General features: G+C 34.1%; 2 protein-coding genes across 4 annotated transcripts; both read right to left on the bottom strand.

The window, feature by feature from the left end:
- Positions 1-1,182: 1,182 nt before the first annotated feature.
- Positions 1,183-7,496, bottom strand: LOC130803082 (uncharacterized). 2 transcript variants are annotated; one of them, XM_057667249.1, is made up of 4 exons: positions 7,248-7,496; positions 4,110-4,167; positions 2,782-2,886; positions 1,183-2,694 (listed from the first exon to the last, which is right to left on the bottom strand). In XM_057667249.1, the coding sequence occupies exons 2-4, from the start codon at positions 4,152-4,154 to the stop codon at positions 2,602-2,604; spliced, it is 243 nt and encodes an 80-aa protein (XP_057523232.1). In that variant the 5' UTR covers positions 4,155-4,167; positions 7,248-7,496; the 3' UTR covers positions 1,183-2,601. The 2 variants fall into 2 exon arrangements, with proteins under 2 accessions (XP_057523232.1, XP_057523231.1); XM_057667248.1 differs by having other exon boundaries at positions 1,184-2,694; positions 4,110-4,176.
- A 1,462-nt stretch (positions 7,497-8,958) lies between these two features.
- On the bottom strand, positions 8,959-21,021 carry LOC130803080 (uncharacterized). 2 transcript variants are annotated; one of them, XM_057667244.1, is made up of 13 exons: positions 20,536-21,021; positions 18,864-19,048; positions 18,601-18,710; positions 17,880-17,957; positions 17,599-17,702; positions 17,340-17,426; positions 16,593-16,795; positions 14,905-15,106; positions 14,756-14,806; positions 14,501-14,599; positions 14,339-14,398; positions 11,453-11,577; positions 8,959-10,481 (listed from the first exon to the last, which is right to left on the bottom strand). In XM_057667244.1, exons 1-13 carry the CDS (start codon positions 20,746-20,748, stop codon positions 9,347-9,349), a joined length of 2,652 nt encoding a protein of 883 aa, XP_057523227.1. In that variant the 5' UTR covers positions 20,749-21,021; the 3' UTR covers positions 8,959-9,346. The 2 variants fall into 2 exon arrangements, with proteins under 2 accessions (XP_057523227.1, XP_057523228.1); XM_057667245.1 differs by having other exon boundaries at positions 11,453-11,574.
- Between the last annotated feature and the right edge of the window lie 928 nt (positions 21,022-21,949).

Below are 21,949 nucleotides of genomic sequence, written 5' to 3'. Positions count from 1 at the left end.
TAAGCAAGAGTTACTTACTTCCCTTCCATTTCTCTTCCCTTCCTTTCGCTCCCCTCCCTTCTCCTTCCTTTCCTTTCTTTTCTTTCCAAAGTTATTATCCAAACAATATTGTAAAGGTTTGCAAGAATGGAGCAGAATTGGATGAGTAACCTCAATAGTCGTCTAGCCCTTTCTCAAGCTTCAGATGACCCATCAGCTACTAAACTCTGGAGTAATGAGAAGCTTCCAGGATCCAAATATTTCACAACTTCACCTCCATCTTTGCTCACTCAATTCTCTTAACCTTTTTGGGAATCCAAATCTCAAAAAAACAATCAAAAGGGGATGAAATGTTTACTTTTAGTTCTGGTGATCTCAAATCCTTCAGCTATCCTGAGAGCAATACAAGCAGTGCCAAAGCCTCATCTGTAATTCCTGTCTTTTCATCAAACATAACATTAAGTATCAAAGGTACGGCTTCTTCATGTACAATTGTCCTCTGGTTTGGTTGTAAAATGCAAGATTAGCTCGCACTGTTGCAGCATCTCCTTTTCATGACGCATCTATTCTTTCAAGAGATGTACTAAAGCTGTTGATTTTTCGATGACTTCAATACTTGCCTTGTAGAGTTGTAGTCATCCACAATCGTCCAAACTTGCGATGTTGCCGCCGCATTTTCCCTTACCTTCATTGGTTTCCATTTTGAGGACTTCTATCATCTTTTGAAGTGCAGCTTCCTTTATCAAAATTCGTTGTTACTGTGCAAAGGGGAAGTTTTATCAGTGCGTTATAGTATTTTCCTGCATTATTGGTTATTCAGAACTTATCACGCTCACCGGCAATGGTATTACTGCCAACTCGAGAACTATTTTTCTATTACAGGATACCAGATGGATGAAGCGGGATTTTGAAAGAAGTTTGCTTCTCCTCAGAGGAAATATTACGGAGGAATTTCTTACATAGAGACCGATAAAAACTCTTAGAAATGCCCTTTTTGGCAAGAAGTAAAGGCTTTGATGGCTTTTTACTTGTATTACATCTGGAAGCTAACTAAATAATCTTGTAGAACATTTTAAGAGGGAAGGGAAGAAGAGGAAAGGTAAAAGAAGGGGAGGAAAATAGTGATGTTTTCTTTCAAATGTTTTCATTCTAGAAACGATTTATTTTATAAAAATGTGAAAGACTCCTTCCTTTAAATTTTCTTTTTTCTTTTTTCATTTCTCTTTCCTCATCTGCAGTCTAAACAAAGAAAATGTGTTATCCCTTGGATTCCTCTCATTTCTTTCTTTATATAGCATGATTGAGAAAATATTGCTGGATATTGTGATCAATGTTGCTACAAGGGCTCAGTAGTCAAAAGGAGAAAAACCTACAAACATGGTGATCTTTCAATTCATATGTTGCAGTCAATTCTCAATTGCTTAGTAAAACCGTTATTCTATGTTGGAATCCTTTGAATTTTACTTTTGAAATCAAGCCTTCGAGAACGTCTATTGGGTGATCCCAAAGGAAAGGTAATGACGTAGTTGAATGCGCAGGATCTGCAAGGGCCAAGGCACGAATTTGTTGGGATATAAGCATTAAGAGTGCCCTGTGCCCACAGTTACTAAAGAAGTTCTAACAAAGCATTTCATTACCTTGTTACTATTAAGGGGGTGTTTGACACAAGAAAACAGGATTTGTGAGACTTTAAGATGAGACTTTTAAGTTAAAACTTTAAAGATAATGAGACTTATTTGTCATGGTAGGGACTTTGAAAAAAAAAGATAAAATGAAAGTCGTCGTCGTCATCATCATCCTACCCAATGTATCCCCGCTCATAGAAAAACTATGGACATGGTCTGGAGAGGGAATGACGGCGGCAACTCATACCCATAAAATGAAAGTCTCAATTCAAATACTTACACTCCCCAACACATTTTTCTTGGGATTTTCTCCCATTTTAATCACATTTCCTATGCACATTCCCTTTAAACAAACAAAAACTTAAACTTATTTTTGAGACAAAGTCCCATTCCCTTTCTCAAATCCCTCATACCAAACACCTCCTTAAGAGCTATCGCCTAATAGAAATGTTGGGACGTTTGCCATATAAATTTTACCCTTTTAACAAGTTATTGACTGGTGGTTGCTATAGGAGTGCACAATTAACCAAACTAGAAAACATATTTGTGGGAGATGATTAACCTTCCTTGGGTCCATATCAAGTATATATGTCTTTCAAGAAAAAATTCGTAATGAACCAAAATTATTTTTTAAGCCGTTCAAAAATGAGCTGAAATTCACAAATTCATAATCATTAAACAAAGAAAGATATCAAAGGGAAACCTACTTGAACTATTTTGCAACTAGGATTACAAACACATTTCCTTTTCATAGAAATACAAAACATAAATGTTTCCTTGAATTCATGGCTCGAGCGTGCAATTGATGTGTATAACACGGCCCTGATTTATATTCACTGTACAGCGCAAATCAAAAATCGGAAATGTCATTCCTATTCATCAGCACTGCTAGAGTATAAACTTCCCATTTTGTAATGCTACGTACTAAATCAAATGCCGATTTGAGCAGGCCATATCAATGGTTCCCGCAAAGCATACGAAGCGCCAAAATCAATTGTTAACTTTGTCCGGCAGTTTCTTTCCTCTGCGCTTGTAGCGTTTCTTTGAGTTTCTTACTCTTTTCAAAGTTTGCCTTCCGTTTTACGACTTTCTGGGTTATATATGACAAAAGTTTGGTATTCATTCACACACAAATAGAGGTTTCAAACTTTAGACACTTAATATATGGAGAAATTACCTCCTGCCTGAAGCACTGATCAAGTTTAATTTTAAAATCGGTGCACTTGCCAAAAAATTTCCCGACAGGGTGTTCTTCATGACATTTCTGGAATGTCTCGATGATCTGCAAGATACAACGGGAGGTATAAGTAACCGATTGATGAAAGCAAGATGTTCATTTAAAGGATTAATTTCCAAAAGAAAACTGGATCACAAAGGAAAACATTTTGGATGTTGCAAGAAAAAAGAAAAGGCAAGTTTTGATGGGATAGAAAGAGTTTATAGGTACAGATGACAATCCTACGGGCTCGCTTGGATTGATTGTAAATATTTTAGGGAGTAAAAAAGTCAAACTAATGAAATAAAGGTAAGTACATGAACAAATGAAGTAAATGAAATAATTGTGGAAGAGATAGAATGAGATAAACTAAAAAAGATGAATAAAAAAGAAGGAAGATATACCTAATTTGAAAAAAAGTTTTCCCCCACCCTCCCCTTGGGTAAACTTATACCCCAAAATGAGGGAATTAATTATTATTTTATCCATTTTTCATTACTTTCTAACTAATTTCTCTACCTCTCTAACAATCAAATTCTTATAATCTTTTATCTAACTAATTTTATTTTTTTACTTTAACTTTTATTTACCCCTTAAATATTTACCCTCAATCTAAACGGGGCCTACAAAGAAAAGATTTGCCTTGTAATACCTTGCAAAGATGATTACTGATAGCCAGAATTGCACAACATTGAGCAAGCTCATGATGAAAAACCAATTTATTTGACAATATTTAAACAAATTACACCCTGTCAACTAGTATCGCTCAGTGACTATCACAGATCACAATCAACGACTTCTTGCCCCCAAAAAATACTAGGAAAAAAAGGTATCATACATTATACTAAAAAGCTTGGAAAATTCTAAGTGTCACAACAAAACACAATTTGTCAAATGGAACTCATATATCGGCTAAAGAAGAATGACATAGCATTTGATTTTTGACCAATATTTCTACTATTAAATTATCTTTGACTAGGATTTATTTATAGTTAAATTGAGTAAATTAAATAATACAATATACTGCATAATATATTGTTGACAATTTCAAAAATTATAGTTAATTTATACATAACTGTCAAAATTGAATGTTTTTAGTGCATAGTATCTTTGGCTATATATTTCTAATATTATACGTTTATATATGTCGATGCTAAAAAAATTGTGCATTGCACGGGTTTCTACATTAGTATGTGTAGAATAACCAAAAACCAGGTGATATCAATCATCACTCTAGTAAAAAAATCTGTGATCATTCTATGAAGTCATAGAAGACAGGTTTAGCTGACCTCAGCGCACATTGGATGCCGGTGTAATGTCAATGGAGGATGCATCTTGCACAAAACACTGAAAAAACTTGAACAGAAAAATTCAAAGTCAACTGCTAAGCAAGAACTTTGCCTTCCATTAAAAACAGTCAAAGAAACATAAAAACACCTAAATTGAGTAGATTCTTGTACAAACAGGGAGGGTTCGAAGAGTTCCGTGAGGGATACCAGGGAAATTGAATGTAGAAAAGGAAAGAACAGCAAACAGTAAACGCCTAGGATTTAACCTTTCAATGGCATGTGTGCATGTCCCTGTACCAAACTACAACCCTTCCCGCCACAACCCCGCCCCGAAAAATCCCGTTAAAAGGGATTTGCTTTTTTCCTCCAGAAACTGAATTTGACAACATATTCCGGAAATCAGACAAAGGACTAGCTGCCAGTACTACAAACATCAGAATTAATTATAAGAGTTTAGATTCTCCAAAATTTGTAACTTAATAAGTTTACTTAGTTTTATAACTTGATGCCCTTGCTTTTTTTCTTTCTCCCTTACTCCATGCATGTATCTATTTCTCGTCTAACATAAACTTTTAGAACACCCCAGCTTTAGCGATTCTACAACAATCTATGACCAAAAATCAACTAGCATCCCGTAACCGTGTGCCCTTAACCCGTAAAAATTATTGATCAAAAAATCTCCCCATTCTTCTGCAGTCTACAATTAAACTTTCAACAGTTGCAGCATCTTTGATGAAAACAAAGGAGAAAACAACAGCTCGTCTTGTATGAGACCGTTTCATGGTGAGACGGATCCATATAATTAGCTCATTTCTCTAATTGATCACTTTAAAATTATAAGTGATCTAACATACTAAATATACATGGGTCAGCTCAATAGAAAAGGTCTCACCATGAGACCATCTCATTTAAGAATTTGTGAAATAAATAATGTCACACCACACGTACATACTTTAAGTTAGGATTGAGAAACAAACAGTACATCACCAGAACCAAATTTCACTTGGGCTTCCAAGTATTATAGTAAACCCTATAAGTCAAGGCTACTAGGCACATGGTAACAATAGATTACATTCCCCCCTCTGCCAGCTTACTTAACTGACAATTAAGTATGACCTTAAATGTATAATTCCTGAAGGCGCAGGGTATAGAAAATAAACAAAGCAAGACAGAAGACCATTACAGAATATGAAAGAAAAAAACTAAAACTTATGGATATAATCTGTACAAGATATGGAAAACAAGTGGAAGTTATTCAAATTTAACCAAGCTCTGCACTGCCATATTTCTGATGCTATAAAACAATTTCTGTGATCATAGCAATGCATTCTCATATTCCATAGTTCAAACACAGTCCCAAATCAGCAATAAGTATTAATTTTTAAAGCCTCCGAACATCAAAGCTAGTCAAGGAAATTTTCTTATCCATCACCGTTGTATCAAGCCACAATACCCAAGAACATGGGCATAGCACTTTGCTCTTGACCTAGACGATGTCGCAACCTAAGAGTAGTCCGATTCCTTACCCAGCCAGACCATAATTGTTCGTGAAGTCTCTCTGTAATCTGCATCACTTTAGCACTTTGTACAGCACCATATATTTTAACACACACACACACACACACACAAACCCCCCACACCAAATCTCATTTTTTGGTATTCATATGCTGAAAGCCTTTACATTCATAGAAAATGTGAAAAAAAGAATCCACCTTTTCCCAGTCTCCTTTTTTTCTTTTTGCCTTATTAGTATAACGAAGCCCTCTTAATAAGAAATGTGAAAGAAAGAATCCCCCTCACTCACCAGACCTCAAATTTTAGCTTTATTACTCTGCTGAAAGCCTGAAGGCTAAAACAAGGTATAACCACTACATCCATAGGAAATGTGAAAGAAAAGAATCAAGAGGCAGATATTTCCAACATATCTAGACATGTATCATTCCCAAAACTTAAGATTTCAAAATAAATATCATTCTTTACAATGCAAAATTACCCAAAAAAAAATATTTTAAAAGATCCCTTACTTTAGTAGTATCTCTTGTGTTCTAATCAAACTTCTCTCAATGTTTCCAATATACTCCCTAACTTCCATTAAATTTGAACCAATTTCTAATTAGGTTGTCGCACTTACTTTGCACCTTTTTCCCTTTTGGCTCTCTTTTAATCTCTTCAATAAATCCATTCACTTTTTTTTATCTCATCCAGTTATTTCATTACCCCACTTATTATTTCTAAAAATTACTATTTACATCTCTATAAAAGATGTGCAAATCAAACGGGGTGAAGTAATGAAGGCAATTTAGACTCCCCTGATTTATAGAAGTGTGCAATTATGTATGCGCCTTAAGCATAAAATAAGTTGTCAAAAATTGAAGGGGTATATAACACTTCAAGTCTTCAACTTATAAGCCTAATCGATTACGCGTAGGCGAGTCTAGTAGTACTATATTAGCAGGAAGATAGCTTTTATCAGTCTATCCATTTCATATAGTCCATAATTAGTTTCCAAGATCAAATCTCAAAGCATCAAACTTCCATTTTAAAGCTAATATAAAAGAATCCGTTCTCACATTCAGAGAAAATGATCCATTGATACTTCAATTCACAGAAACAATTAAGCTTTATGTAACACTAAAGAGCATAACAAATCCAAAAAATCCTCAGCACGCCGATTACCAATTTACTCACTTGATCAATGTCAATATCTCAAACAAGCTCAATATAACGCTATGCTTTAAAGTTCCTTTAAGCTTTTATGCTTTTCTTTCCCCATAAAACATTTTCAAAAGATCAAACCCTAAATCATAGATTGATTGACTAAAAACTTAAAATTTCCTCCAAGCAAACCGTATTTTGTGACTTCTGTCTCTCACAATTAAGGAACCTATGATTAAATTAAAAGTAAAACTAACCCTAAAACCCTAAATCATCAAACTTTCGAAAAATTGCAGAAATTTTAACCAGAAAAAGAAAGGTTCAATTACGACTTACTACTAAAGAATTAAAACGAAAGACAGGCAAACAAGAATTGCAATATATATATATATATATATATATATATATATATATATATATATATATATATGTACGATTTCTTCTTAAGAAGAAAATGGGAAAAGGTGAATTCATAAAACTTACAATAATCTGAATTCAAAAGATTGCTACCACTCTTTGCTGGATATTGACGACAGAATGAAGATATTTTTTATTTTTGGGTATTGGAAATGGAGAATAAGAAATGGCTATGGCGGCATAGCCTATAGACTTGGCGATCACAGTTCACAATTCACAATTCACAATTCACAACTCACAAGTACCACTCAATTTGCTCATTTTCCTTTTATTTTTTTTAAAGCAATGGTTTTACTCTCTTTTATATATTCTATGACTTGCTCTGTATATTCACCGCTTCTTTCTAACATATACTTGTTTTTTTTCTTATTCATCAACAACTACGAAGTATTCACATGGTAGCATTTATTTTTTGTGTAGGTAGCATTTGTAAAATTTTTTCATATGGTACCATCTAGTTTATACACTATCTAATTTTCATAGCATTTTTCGTTAAATTCATGTTAATTTCTATTTAATTCATCATTTTGTAAGATTTTTCCACATGGTAGCATCCCGTTTTTGCTCTCAAATGTTTAATTCATCATTTTAATGTTTAATTCACCGATTAATTTATCAACGCCCTAAAATGTTGTACAAATTTTATTTTCATTCAAATTAATGGCATTATAAAGTTCAAAAGGAGCATTACAAACACTAATAAATAATTCAAAAAAAGCATTTAATAAGCTCAAAAGGTGCATTTCATAAGTTTAAAAGGTGCATACAAGCACTAATAAATATCTACTTAATTGTTACAATATTTAAGGACGTTGATAAATTAATCGGTGCATTAAACTTTAGAATGGTGAATTAAACATTTGAGAGCAAAAACTGAATGTTGCCATGTGGAAAAATCTTACAAAATGATGAATTAAACAGAAATTAACAAGAATTTAACGGAAAATGTTACGGCAGTTAGATAGTGCATAAACTAAATGCTACCATGTGGAAAAATCTTATAAAAGTGCTACCACTGGCGTTTCATGAAAACTGAATGCTACCTTATAAAATTTTCCTTATTTTTACATTGAAATTTTGGATGCTTTTTAAATAATAAGAGTGAAAATTTTTAACCACTATATTAATCTATACTTTTCTTAAAACTTTTTTACAAGCTAAATTTAATATTTTTTTGAGATAATAAAGTTAATTTATGCTAAAAAAAGGCTTTTACAATGAAGAAATACTTAATTATACTTCTTGTTCTGAAATACTCGCTATATTTGTATTATTGACACTATTCATCGTTCTAGCTTATTTTATATATTGCGGCTAACGTGCAAGAAAAAATATAGTTAAGTGGGATCTTGTTTGAATTGTCTAATTGCATATTTTCATAATATTAACTTTTTATATTTTTAGACGTATAATTCAATATATAAATTATTAAAATAACGCATTAGATTGCGTAAAAAATCAAATGTAGCAAGTATAGTGAATCGGAGAAAGTATAATATTATCTTAAACAAGAAGTCTATTTTCTCAATTTATATTAAATGAGCCAATCAACTTATGTATGTAGGACACTTCAAGCTGAGACCATCCCATACAACAATGTGTTTTCTTAGTGAGATTAATTTCATAAAACTTAATTATTATTTTATTGAACTGAGTATTTACTAATATGTTAAAATTTTCATTGAACCGCAAGTTTGAAAACAACTAATGATATTTGAAAAATCCAATGAGTTTTGAATATCGGGATTTTTCTCACATAACCTTTCCACTTTCCCTATAATCAAATAACAAATGATATTCATGTACGCATGGTTTTGACAAAAGTTTGGAAAAAAACTACCAAACCAGTCGAAAGCCGAATACATAACCAACTGCTCAACCAATTAATTTACACCCTTTTCCTCATTAAACAAGATCAATAATACACAAAGCAATAGCCAATGAACTAAAAAATCTTCCTAAATCAAGTTAACAAGCTCCTAAATATGATGGAGGGAACAACTAGAGGCATTATTTCCCCTAAATCATTTACATTTTATACCCTAGGGGCTAGGAGTATTAAACTAGTATGAACTGTTTCCGTATAACGGCTAATTAGCGACAACAATGCCAAAGCCTTTCCAACGCACTAAACCAAGAATAGGAAGAAAAATGCACCCGTTAAGCTATCCGACAGAGTCTTCTGCGGTAGAATCACCGGCTACATTCATGTCGTCCTCGTCATCTTCATTCATATCGGCCTGTGTATCATCATCCGATTCTGAGCCAGCATCTACATCTTTACTAGCTTCCACGCACTCTTCATCGGTTTCGGAGTCAGAGTCCAATACATTGGCTTTTTTCTCCGGTGAATTGTTATTACTAGCAAAATTCTGAAACTGCTCTTTTACATCAGGTGCCATGATTCCGATCATATTGCTTAGAGCTCGAATTTCATGGTCGGGATGCAATTTAGTGGCCAAAGCAGCAGACAAGGTGCTTTGAGATTCACCCACTAGATTATTGGAGTCATTTATACCAACATGATTCTCTCTAATGTCGTTGTGGGGAGATTCGTTATCTCCATAAACAGAAGGTGCTGTGCTACAAGCCCAGCTTCCAGCAATTTCTGACGCCATAAGATCTTCGGTTGTGATTAATACACGAGCATCTGTAACTTTTGCAGCTTCTTCTTTATGATTTGACTCTACGTGATGAAGACTACCTTCACACTTAAAAGGGACTTGTGGCTCGGTTTCTTGCACAGCTGTATCATCCTCAAGCTGCATTGTGTCCCCAGCTAAACTATCGGTGTTGTTCAAAGGTGTTTTTCTTTCGGTATCAACGCCGGGGCTTTCAGTTTCAAGAACTTGTTCTGTTCCATCAGCATCTACTTCCATAACAGGACAAGTTCCAATACCGTCAATGTCAGAACCAAATCCACCTTTTACCATAACTTCATCATTCGGGAATTCCGCTTCTTGGGTGTTCTCATCATCTTGGCTTCTAATACCACAGTCATGCTTCTCTGTGTTGCAGTCTTCTTCACTGGAAGTCTCAATCCCTCCCCTCCGCTCGAATTTCTTTGCTGAAGTACTCGGACCAGCCTTAGCAGCAGTATTAGCTGTAGCTTCCATCCCTGAAGCTGCAATTCCGCCAACATTTTCACCTGTTCTATTGATGTAATCATCAAGAGAGGCATCATCATAATTCTCCTCGTCTTCTAAAGCCCTCTGCATTGACTTTAATTGCTCCTGCTGTTTTGTAAACAACAATTTGATCTCTTCCGTTGTGGAGTAAAAAGCACGCAACTGAGTTTCCCTGCATGGAGACATATATGGGATATAAGAAGTACGATGATACACATATTTTACAAGAATTAAATCTAAAACAAAGCAAACATAGCAAGGAAACACAAGAACATATCGAATCAGATGGTTAAACCCGAATTTCCAAATTGCTAGCTGCTGCATAGACAAAAGCTATAAAAGCCTCGTTGAAATTAAATGAAAAGAGGTGCTCTCTACTGAATGACTCTAGCACTGTCAGGCATGCAGCATAGTTTACTTGATCTTTCTTGTATACAATGGATCAACTATGGTCTATGGACAGTGAAACATACACTGAGACATACTTGATCTTTCTAATATACTTTTCACTGTCCATAGTCAAACATCAACATTTTATAGTAATAACACACGATAATATTTTTCAAAAATCTATTAAACATGTGATGGTAGATTAAATAGACACGTATTTTTCAGACCATAACAGTGACACTAGACGGCCAATAAAAAACTTGAATTCTAAACTCTTAAGGGGTAAATTGTCACCAAATTCTTTCGACACCGAATCACAAACATACATTCCAGTCATTGAGTCCTCATTCTTCGTGTTGTTAATATTGCTACACTTTCTATTTTAGGTTGTCCCTTTAATTTGTTTCATTTTTGTTTTTAGCAGTGGTCTCACTCACATCTACAGATTCTTTTTCTCTCTTTATCCCACCTACATAGTTATCATGTACTTGTTTTTTGTCTTATAATACAACTAAAAATAAATAAAACAAAATCAAGGAGGTCAGAGGAGCACTTCATTAATGTGGTATAAGTTAAAACACACAAGTATCCAACCTTTACAAAAGTCACCGCGAGCAACCAAAAGAACCAAGATAAACTATTCATACAATCACAACCAAGTTGATGTCAGGCTCATCAGCTACCATGGAATTATTTCTCGCACAGAGAAGTTGGTTCATTTTATGAAACACAGCTTAAGATCCAAGATATTACCTCAACATGATTCTCTCTCTAGCACCTCTTAACCTTCGTTTCTCAAATTCAAGTTCTCGCATAACAGAACTTATTTCTAGCTCAAGTGTTGAGACCTTGGCCCATGCTTCTTCCCGAGCAGCCTGCTACCACCATCAAATCAACACCTTATAATTAAAGCAATACAAGATAAATGATTTCATTATCATTTAATTGCTCTCATAAGAACACATTACAAAGTTAATACTCATGCCTCGTAGTAGAATACATATAAATTCAGAAGGAAAACATCCCAAAGTAGCATCAAGGGAACATAGTGAAAGTCCCTTTACAATTGAAATTAGTATAAAGGGAGTTTTGACTTTCCAGATAAAAACAATGCAACTCAACATAAGTGAGAGCATGGTGCAAAAATAAGGTTTCAGTGGTAGATTTGGTGACGGTCGCGGTGTCACGGGAACGGTACAGATGCGGTTGTCACAGACCAGGTCACGGATGTCACAACAAGTTTTAATTTGAGTTTATTTTATGATAGTTTTATTTAGAATTTTAATAAAGGACAAGAAATAAAGTGTCCAGAATAAGTTGAGAAAATAAGAGAAAATTGAAAAAAAAAAAACAATTAAAAGAAAAAAGTTCAAAAGCCCAACTGCTTAATTCATTTAAAAGCTTTACATAAACTAAAGATATTTAAGGAGAAAAAAATAAATGGTTATCAAAATTCAAATGGGTAATTTTCAAAGGGATAAAGGGTCAAAAGATTGGGAAATAAAAAGATGTCACGTGGGTTTTAATTAAGCGACCTTTAAAATCTTTCTTCTTCGTCTTCACGTCTTTTCCAGCTTCATTGTTCCGGAAATTAAACAAAATTATCAATGGTATTCATCAACCAAAATAGATTATCTACTTTTGTCATCTTCAGTCTCCAAGTATTCTTGCTCAAGTGGGTTTGATACACTCAACCGGCCAAATCGTCCAAAGATACGTTCTAACAAAATAAAACGTTACAAAGCAGCAAAAACAGTTTGCTTACTCAAAGAACCGTTCAAAAACAGCGTTGCGAGTTAACTCGATATTCTTGCACCATGGGTGAGACAAACCGTTTAATCTATGAATCACTCATCAGCTTCCCATATCTAATGTGGGACAACTCTTTAGCATTGGCCTCAAATCTTTCTTCTTATCGACTTGCTTCTCTTAGTTTTTTTAAGCAATAGTTTGTCAAACTTCAAATTCAAGTGAATTCGAGTTTCAAGTTTTATTTATTTTTCAAAAATACAAGCTTTTAAGTTAATTACCCAATCCAATCATGAGGCGCACAAGGCACACGCCTCTTGTAGTGGACTTCATCTCACCTTACCGAGGCGTTTTCAGCCGAGCCTAAGCTCGAGCGACACGCGTTTTGGACAGTGTAACATGATTCGCTAGTGAATTCGGTTTTTGAATTTGCGATTCGTTCAAATTTTCCCAAGAATAGCCCAAAGCCGATCGTAATTCGCTTATTTTGATTCGCAATTCGCGAGGGGATTAGCGAATTATGTGACACTAGTTTTGGAACTTCCAACACGATGAGAGCTTTTCCAATAGCATTGTTACAATCCTAGTGTTGGTGTATGACATGTGTCCAAGTGCTCGAATTAACAATGCTTAAAATTATTAGAGACAAAGATACCCAAATTCTCCGAGTTTGGGATACAAACATGGCAATGAAAGAATACATATTAATATTTTCAACTAATAGTGTTTGATAAAGATAAATATTTAGTGTTATTTAGATCTAAGTTCATTTAATTGAAAAGTGTTAGGCACACACATAGCTATTATACGTTGAAAGTCAGTCTATTATAAAATCTTGGCCACGATATGGTATAGTAAACAAAATAAGTGAATATAAACAACAAAAATGTCAAAGCCTTAATCTTAATACATAGGGTCTTTGTCAAAGTCTATTATAGCCTTAATCTCAACAGAAATCTTGGCCACGATATGAACCAAAACAAAGCCACGTGAGAAATTATTGGTAAAAAGGTAAATAAGAAACACAAAAATGGTCCAATTGCATCAGGAACGGATATGAGAGAAAAAGAAAGAAAAATAAAATAATATTTCTCTTGACCATAGTGCAAAAATGTGGTTAGTCACGATTGTTGTAACAAGCATGGCGATGTGAAAAAGGAAATGACATGGTTGTCGTACACCAAATATCGGCCTAAACTATGAAATATTACTTGAAACAGCCTAAAATGTAGTTTTTCCACACAATTACAATGCGAGCAATACAAGTTTGGTATTGGAAAACCGTTACAATATAGCCGAAACAGTACGATACGGCCTTGTTTTCGGACTATGCTCTCAACTTTTCTAATTTTCCACTCTCTAGTCAATGTTCTCTCTCTTTCCTCCAATCTTGTTTCCCTCCATTCCCTTATTCACTAATTCATCTCTAATGGTGTCCAAAAAGTACCCAACAACAAAACAAAAATTGTCTCACAGCATATTAGTACTTCAACCATATATGTCGTGTCTAAGAGCTCAATCTCGAATCATATCCAAGTTTCTTGTATATGTATCGATAGAAGAACACATTCCATAATCGCATCCAGATTTTGTGTCCAAGTTCTCATGACACGGACGTGTATAGATAACATAGCCTAATAGTAACGAATCTATTAGCACGGCAAATTAAGCTCTACTACAGTTACGCCAAATTTTCACATGAGAATACAAGAGCAATCACAACACATGATGAAAGAATTACTATAACCTGAGAAAAAAACAATCACAATGGCTAAGCTTTAGACCAAAATTGTAGTGACACAGTTAGCATCATCCAACCACACCCACTTTTCTTCCACAATTTATCAAGGAAAAAGAAAAAGGCAAACAGATAGTGTAGCTCCCTTGTACCTTTTCTTTGTCAAGCTCTCTCCACATGTTTGTAATTTTGATCTCAAGATCTTCCACTTTCTGGAGAAAAAGAGCAGAAGAATGACAAATCAGCTTATGGCCATCATCCTCAATACAATTTATTTAATTACAAAAACAAAAGAATATTAAATAAATACATACTCTTTGTTTTAAAGTAGAGGCCTGCTCCTCATGTGATAGTTGAGCCTCAAGCTGGCGAATTCTATTGTCCGAAGAGACCAATTTCTGTCTAGTTTCTTCCTGTCACATGCCAAGTTGCAAGTGACGTAAGATGTAAGTTATGTAACTGATGATTAAATCCGCTATTCCCCAAACCTCTTCCCCACCACGACAGCAAAGTAAATAAAAGACTTTATGGCTTGTTTCTCCTCAAAGACTTCAAAGAAACACACATACCAATTTGGATCTCAGACTCTCCACTATTGATAGATTCTCCCTTTCTGATTCCTGATAAAAAAAATCACAAGGTCATCACTTGCTACTTACTATTCAAAAATACAAATGAAATAGAGAGGAGAGTCTATGATACAGTAATTCTTGACAACCTGAAGTTTACTAATAACTTCTTGCTGCTCTTTTTCTCGCTTCAAAGCAGCATCTGATACCCGTTTCAATTCTTCTTCAGCCTCAGATTGAATTCGTTGTATTGAAGTTTTCAAATCTGCTGAAGCTTTTTCTCGTTCTTTTCTTCTCTGATCACGCTCTTCATCTAACTGTGATTTCAATTCAGATATAGAGGATGTTTGGCTGCAAGAAACAAATCAAAAAAGGGTTACTCTTAGTTTTGTGGGCAACTAGGACGTTGCTAAGCCTCTTTTAAGCTACAAAATATTCCTTACTGTTAAATTTATAAGATACAAACTTTACAATTATTGCAATAGCTTAGGCCACTCGAAATTTAACTCAAAATGCTGACCCGACTCAAACCTAACCCAAAACAAGTGGATTTGGGTTAACACTTTTGACCCAATAATTAAATGGGTTGACCCGACTTGATATGTTTATTAAACGGTTTAGGTTAAGGTCAAAATTTTAAACTTGAAACAAATATGTATAATCCATTTAATTACACTAGTTAATTTTGAGTCAAATCAATTAGTGTAACTTGAACTTATTTAATTTGATTGTTTTCTTTTTTCTGAGTAAATACCAAATAAACAACTCATAAGCTAAAAGTTTAAAATTGAGGCTTATAAAAAAGATGTAGTCAATGTTAAAAATCACAAAATGAAAACAGAAAACGTTAAATGGGTTAAGTGGGTCAAAATTAGGTTGACTTGATATGTTGTGATTTTTGACCGGTTTAACTAAATGAGTTAAGTTTGAGTCAAGGGCTTTTTGACATGTTTAAATATGGCGTGAATCCGAACCTAACCTGACCTAATCTGTTTGACGGTCTACAATAGCTTCAAAATTCAGATACATGTTACAACACACCAACTGTAAACCAAGCAAGGTCCACTAAGAATTCCCTTTGAAACAAGCAGTGTGTGAGTTGCAATATTATAACTTCTAGGGATATTATCATAGAAGCTAAAACATGAAGCAATCCCAAAAGAATTTTCATTCCGCTAAGGTACTGAAGATCTTTACCACCATCTAAGAAAAGAAGATTGCAACCGATTAATGTAGTGTTTCCACCTTTTGAAAGCACGACATTTAATTTTGAGTGTGGTCCTTGCATCTCTTTACAAGTGAATATGATGCCCATTTATAACATTTCTGAACCATCTTAATCTCATGTCTTCTTGTATAATCATGGAACTGAGAGAGTATTATTTTAAAAGATTCTAAAACTGCCTTAGCCGGGCCTATCATCTTCCTCTAACCCTGCTTTCATTCATACAATAGTTCTCGATAAATTTCTTTGGGAACTATGTTTTCTTTCATTGCTTTTTCTTCTAAGCTCTCTCTTTCTTTGAAAGCCCTAATCCAGTCTATTACAATTTTCTAGTGGCATCTTAACTCGGTTAGCCTTATCCTTCTTATCCTATGCCTTGTGGCATAGGATAGAAAATTCCGGAAATCATCCAGTGCTTGGGCAATGGCAACTACAGTTCAAAAAACTGTAAAATCTTTAGAACCAAATGAATCTACTTGAAAGATACGGTATTATTGAATAAGTAACTGCAGAATAAATGAGTTTTGGCAACTAACAGCAGCTTGGTGGAAATAGCACAAAATAAAATTTGGTCAGATATTCCAAACCTAAACCCCATCATCAGAACTATACCTTTTTACTAATTCATTTGCTTCAGTACATGACTGTAAAGCTGAAGAAAGTCTTTCATTTAGATCTTCAATAGTATGCTTCTGTTCAGATGAACTTTTATTGGCCTCAGACAAATCCTTCTTTGTTGATTCCAGCGAATCATTCAACACATCCAATTGGTCGTTATAAGACTTTGAGACTGACTCTCTCAGTTCTTTCATCTCCTACAGGAACAAACAACAATAATGCTTTGAGAAACCTTAACAAAATTTGTCATCAAAGGACAAATTAAACAATAAAATTACGTTGGGATAAGCATGAATGATGAGACACACATAATCAAACAACATTCAGATTGAGCAGCGTGAATACCAAAAAAAAATACATATGTATTCATTCAGATTATTTTCTAACATTTTATAGTTAAATTCATTCAGAAATGGAGAAGTTTAGCAGGAACCAAACTTATGAAGCATGCAGAAAACCATCTCTAAGGACAAGTAGAAGAGAATGTAACTTCAGAAACTTCAAGTCCCCAACTACTCTCAAAAGGAACAAATTTATGTTCAGAAGAAACAGATGTTTTCAAAGGCATTAATAAGCATATAGCCACCCCTTGTGCCTAAACTTTTCCATTTTCTTGTACACACCCTACTTGCCATTTAATTGGAGACAAAGGATATTTAACCTGATTTATGATAAATGCAACTCCAAAACCACAAGTTTCGGTATTAGAGAGAGATGTAATAACATAATAAAGAAGAATACGTTTTGATGACACTCAAGAGCTTCACGCTTTTCATTTTGCAATGCTTCAATTTTAAGTACTTGACTTTCCAATTGCTTCCTCAATTCCTGCAAGGGCAAAGCCACAAACATAAATGAAAGTATTTCGGGCAAAGGAAAAAGAGGTTATGAGTAATATGCAATGGTACAGATAGTGTGAAAGTATGCTCTCAACAAATCTTCACAGCAGAAAGAATGTGCATTTATATCAGTTAAGGAAGGGAAACTCTGTCTAAAATACCGTATTTGAGCGCTGAAGACTTCGGAAGTCATCAAGAGAAATAGGCCCTTCAGGTGCACCAATACCAATGCCCTTCAGTCTTTTGTTATCAGTAACGAGCTCCTCTGAATATAGAACATTGACAACGATTTATCATGCTCCAAATTCAAAAAGTTTACCATCTTCAAAATTTTTGAGATAATAAAAATAACATCCTGAAAGAATAAGATCTAGAATTTGGAAATTAGGTGAACAATCACTAAGACACTAGCAAGGGAGCAATTAATCAAGGTAAATAATACCTGCTTTTCTCTTTAATGCTGCACCTTCAGATGGAAGGGATGATTGCACTTCTCGATAGACAAATGCAAATGCTTGTTCTACAGTCAAAACCGTAAATCAAAAAAACATTTTAAACAAAACTCATGCACCATGGCATTTAATGTACGAACTTCAACACAATATCTGATTCCTTCAGTGCTATAGGACAAAAGGGATCCAAAGGTTGCATATTAGAACAAGTAAACACATCATATAGCAGTTCTTCATGAAAAGCTATGGCTACTTAATTTAGAGTTTAATTTTTTAACTTGAGAAAGGATTTATCATTATGAATCTTCTTTTGAATGAAACATGCCGGTGTATGTGTGAAAGCAACTACAAATAATTGCAAGTTTTAAACTAGTAGCAGAAAGTGTTTGTAGGAGATCAATAAACCTGAATTTTTTTTTCTATGGATTAACCAGTATAGAACTATAGATGGATTGAAGTTTGACGAAGGGAGATCATTCTTAAAAATACATTTCACTTCATAGTAGACTGATCAATCATGCACAATATACAATCAAAGTTCAAACCCAAGTCTAACTTATATCAAAAATTATTGGCATTTCCAAAGTCCAAACAAAATTTCTTCTTAGACCGATCCGGAAGCGTTATTACCAAAATTAGCATGAACGTGAAGCATTATTGACCAAAATTTAAACAGAAAGCTTGTAGTCTAAAATTAGCATATTGCATTACCATGCTGAGGGGTTGCTGCTAGTGATATAATATCACCATGACAAAGCTTCGCCTCAAACTTAGAGCTGCCACGCTTCAATAATTTCCAGTTCAGATAAGTTCCATTTGTGCTGATAAAATTCAGAATTACAAGTCAAGAGATGTCAAACCCTCAAATATCATAATCATTTTGGAGGTGATCATGTTGAACAATAAAGAAGCAAATGTTTATCACAGTTCCCTAGCTATTTATTTTGTATAAGCAAGAAGATTCTAAGAAAAACCTTGTATCTTTTAGGAAGGTACATTTACAGAAACCGGACGGACTCTCAACATCTTCCTTAGAAATGCTTTTCCTTGAAACTTCACAATGGCGTTGACTCACTGCAGCTGAGTCTATCTGAAATCGCACATCGTCTACTATTCGCCCAATGCAATGGCTATCAGAAGTTAATAGAATATTGATTCCCTGCTTAATGAACACTCAAATTCATCAAACAAACACTTAACTTACAACAATGCATTTTATCAACAAACACAAGCAAGAAATGACTTTTAGATCATTAACATCTAAAAATAGTTGATGTAAACTATAATTCTGAACGAGATGTACTCTGAGTGAAATTTACAACTCAATTTCCATGGAATGCAAGGAAATTTATTATCAATAGTTACTACTATGTGTGTGGTGTCCCTTTTTTCCATTGAAGGACAAGTGTGTCATGCATGTATAGCAAGCATTTCTATCTAGATCAAACAACAACATCCTTATAGTCAAAAGCAATTACCTAACTTTGGGATTCGTTTTCTTTCTCTTCCACTCCAAGTTTGCACAAACGAGAACACTCACTTGTTTGGTTTAGGTAATTAGGTAGGATGCTTATAACCTAAAATCATAGAGGGCATCTAATAGATAGGCCTAATGGCTAAGGGGTTGGGGTGGGGGTACATAAAAGGCTTTAAGTATTGGGCATACATGAAGATCCCCCTCCATCATAGATTCAATTTTATCCAAACTAGGCACCTCTATCATCTCGAAATTTTACATTTAATAAACATTTCATCTTAGACTCCAACATCAACAAATAGAAACCCAAGAAAACCTTAATTACTCAACAAGATCTTTTCCTACATTACACATCCATAAATGAAAAGAATAACATCCCAAAATCCTTTTCACAAATTATACATATTTCAAAATAAATTATTTTCGAAATCAATTCTCATATCCTTCATAATTCAAAAGCCGAACTAATTCTTCTTTCCTCTACAAACATTGCGAACACTCAGATTCTTTATATTAAAGCCACCGGTGTTCTCCAAACAGAACTCTCTTCAAAAACATTAGTCAGCATCATTTTACACATCTCAAAACCAGGGCTTTACTTTTAAAACCCGTATGAGATGCTAAAGTAACGAACTTTCCATATAGTTTCCACAAAACATCTGCATAGGTATCTTGAGTGATAAAAGTTGCTTTAAATCAAGCACATTTTTTACATCTACTAATTTAATTTGCAAGTGAAAAGGCATTATAACAGACATTTTTTAAGGCAAAACTAACACAGACATCTTCAAATCTATGTTTAGAACAAATTTCATCAATGAGCTCCATTTATGCAAACAATCACAAAATCAACAACATAAAACCAAAACAAAAAAACCTTCACAAATCAGTAACCAGCAACTTATAACTAATTACATAAAAAGGCATTTAAATATCAAATCACACTAAAAACTCATCACCATTATCTCCAAATTCCATAAGTAGAACAAGAAAAGCCCTAATAGATGCATTTACAAGAATAACAAAGTAACACTATGTCCTAAAATCACAAAACCCACAGAATCAACAAACACTAAACCCTAAAATTACAAAACCCACAAGATTAAGAAAACCCTAAACCCTAAATTAAAAAACTCACAAAAATAACATTCGCATAAAAAATTAATTACCTGCTTTCGCTTACGGGCATTATTAGAAATAGCAGTAAGAACACCCCAAACATCGGGATCAGAGCTAGGAAGAGGCTGAGCAGCAAATTTCCCAGCGACAGCCTTAATGGCTTCAATTGGAGACGCGGGAATTTTCGGTGCCATAGAAGAATCGTCTTTAGGCTCACTTGATGAACCTTGAGTCACCGGACTTCTCTCCTCTGCAATGGCCATAGAATGTATCCACTGAAGCGAAACCAAATTGCAATTTGGGGATGAAATTAGGGGAAACGTGAGGACTGTTTATGGAAAAAGATTGAAAATCATATGCTAAAACTAATTAAAGAAGATTGAGAAAAACCCTAGTTCTCTCACTTACACCCAAAAATCCCCATATTATTGTTTTGTCTGGAATCGTATCGTGGAAGACACAGAATTTCATAAAAAAAACCCGCGAAAATAATTCCTCCACATCATAATTACCCGCTTTATATTACTTTTGTTGGGAAATTATCTTGAGAGACTTTCAGAGACGTATTCTCAAGTTTTATTGTATTCTTAATCCTACTTATATTATTTTTAATGTCTATTTACAGTATTTTTAATGCCTAATTTTGATATCTTAAATATCTACTTACATCATTTTTAATGTCTATTTACAATTTTAAAAAATATATTATGGGTCGGGTCAATTAAAGATGGTCTCTTAAAGACACCGTCTCTCACAAGAATTTGTGTAATAAATAATTCTAGCATTCCATTGAATTTGTAGCATTTTTTATTTTCGATATTGCGCAATCTAATTTGCATCATTTCTAGTTCTTTTATTAAAGTCGTTTTATCGTGAGACGGGTTCAATTGGGTCAGCCCAAACTCAAAAAAAATGCTTTTTGCAAATGTGAATTCAGATTTTATTGGTTTTTTTTATTTTTTTACTAATAGCCTACTTATATAGATTTGTCTCACGGCTAGGGATGGACATGGGTCTTGGACCCTAAGGATCTAGATCCAATCCAACCCTAATTTTAATGATCTGGGTCCACCTATATTTGGACCTTATGGATCTGTGTCAAATTTGGGTCCATGACCTTAGAGTCCAGGTCTACTCGTTTGAGATCCAGATCCGACCCATGGACCCATTTACATATTTTTTTACAAAAATTATATATTAGCTATCGAATTCTATTCCACTTGTATTTAATTGTTTGATTTGAACTTTTGTTATATTTATGAAAATTACGTGGTTTTGAACTTTTTCGGTTCATGTAATATAAAATGTAGACGTTATATCTGTACTTTAAAAATTAAAGACTTGATAAATTTTTCGTTATAACTTATAAGAATTTGAATGTTGAACTTTATATATTTCGCTCAATCCTCGTTAGTCGAAAATGTTTAATAATTTTATGCAAATGGTTGAAAATTGTACTTCATA

Source organism: Amaranthus tricolor, chromosome 16 (genome assembly GCF_026212465.1).
Source record: "Amaranthus tricolor cultivar Red isolate AtriRed21 chromosome 16, ASM2621246v1, whole genome shotgun sequence".
Taxonomy (NCBI): Eukaryota; Viridiplantae; Streptophyta; class Magnoliopsida; order Caryophyllales; family Amaranthaceae; genus Amaranthus; species Amaranthus tricolor.
This window is presented reverse-complemented; position numbering and strand designations above follow the sequence as displayed.

What these genes read in the sequence shown, in the direction of transcription:
- LOC130803082 (XM_057667249.1), bottom strand. Translation starts at nt 4,154, where the DNA reads ATGCATCCTCCATTGACATTACACCGGCATCCAATGTGCGCTGAG. An exon ending in GGCATCCAATGTGCGCTGAG is followed by an intron (nt 2,887 to 4,109) that starts GTCAGCTAAACC and finishes TGTATCTTGCAG; the next exon opens with ATCATCGAGACATTCCAGAA. An exon ending in ATCAGTGCTTCAGGCAGGAG is followed by an intron (nt 2,695 to 2,781) that starts GTAATTTCTCCA and finishes TATATAACCCAG; the next exon opens with AAAGTCGTAAAACGGAAGGC.
- LOC130803080 (XM_057667244.1), bottom strand. Translation starts at nt 20,748, where the DNA reads ATGGCCATTGCAGAGGAGAGAAGTCCGGTGACTCAAGGTTCATCAAGT. An exon ending in AGCATTAAAGAGAAAAGCAG is followed by an intron (nt 17,703 to 17,879) that starts GTATTATTTACC and finishes TTCTATATTCAG; the next exon opens with AGGAGCTCGTTACTGATAAC. An exon ending in GCAAATGAATTAGTAAAAAG is followed by an intron (nt 15,107 to 16,592) that starts GTATAGTTCTGA and finishes TGTTTCTTGCAG; the next exon opens with CCAAACATCCTCTATATCTG.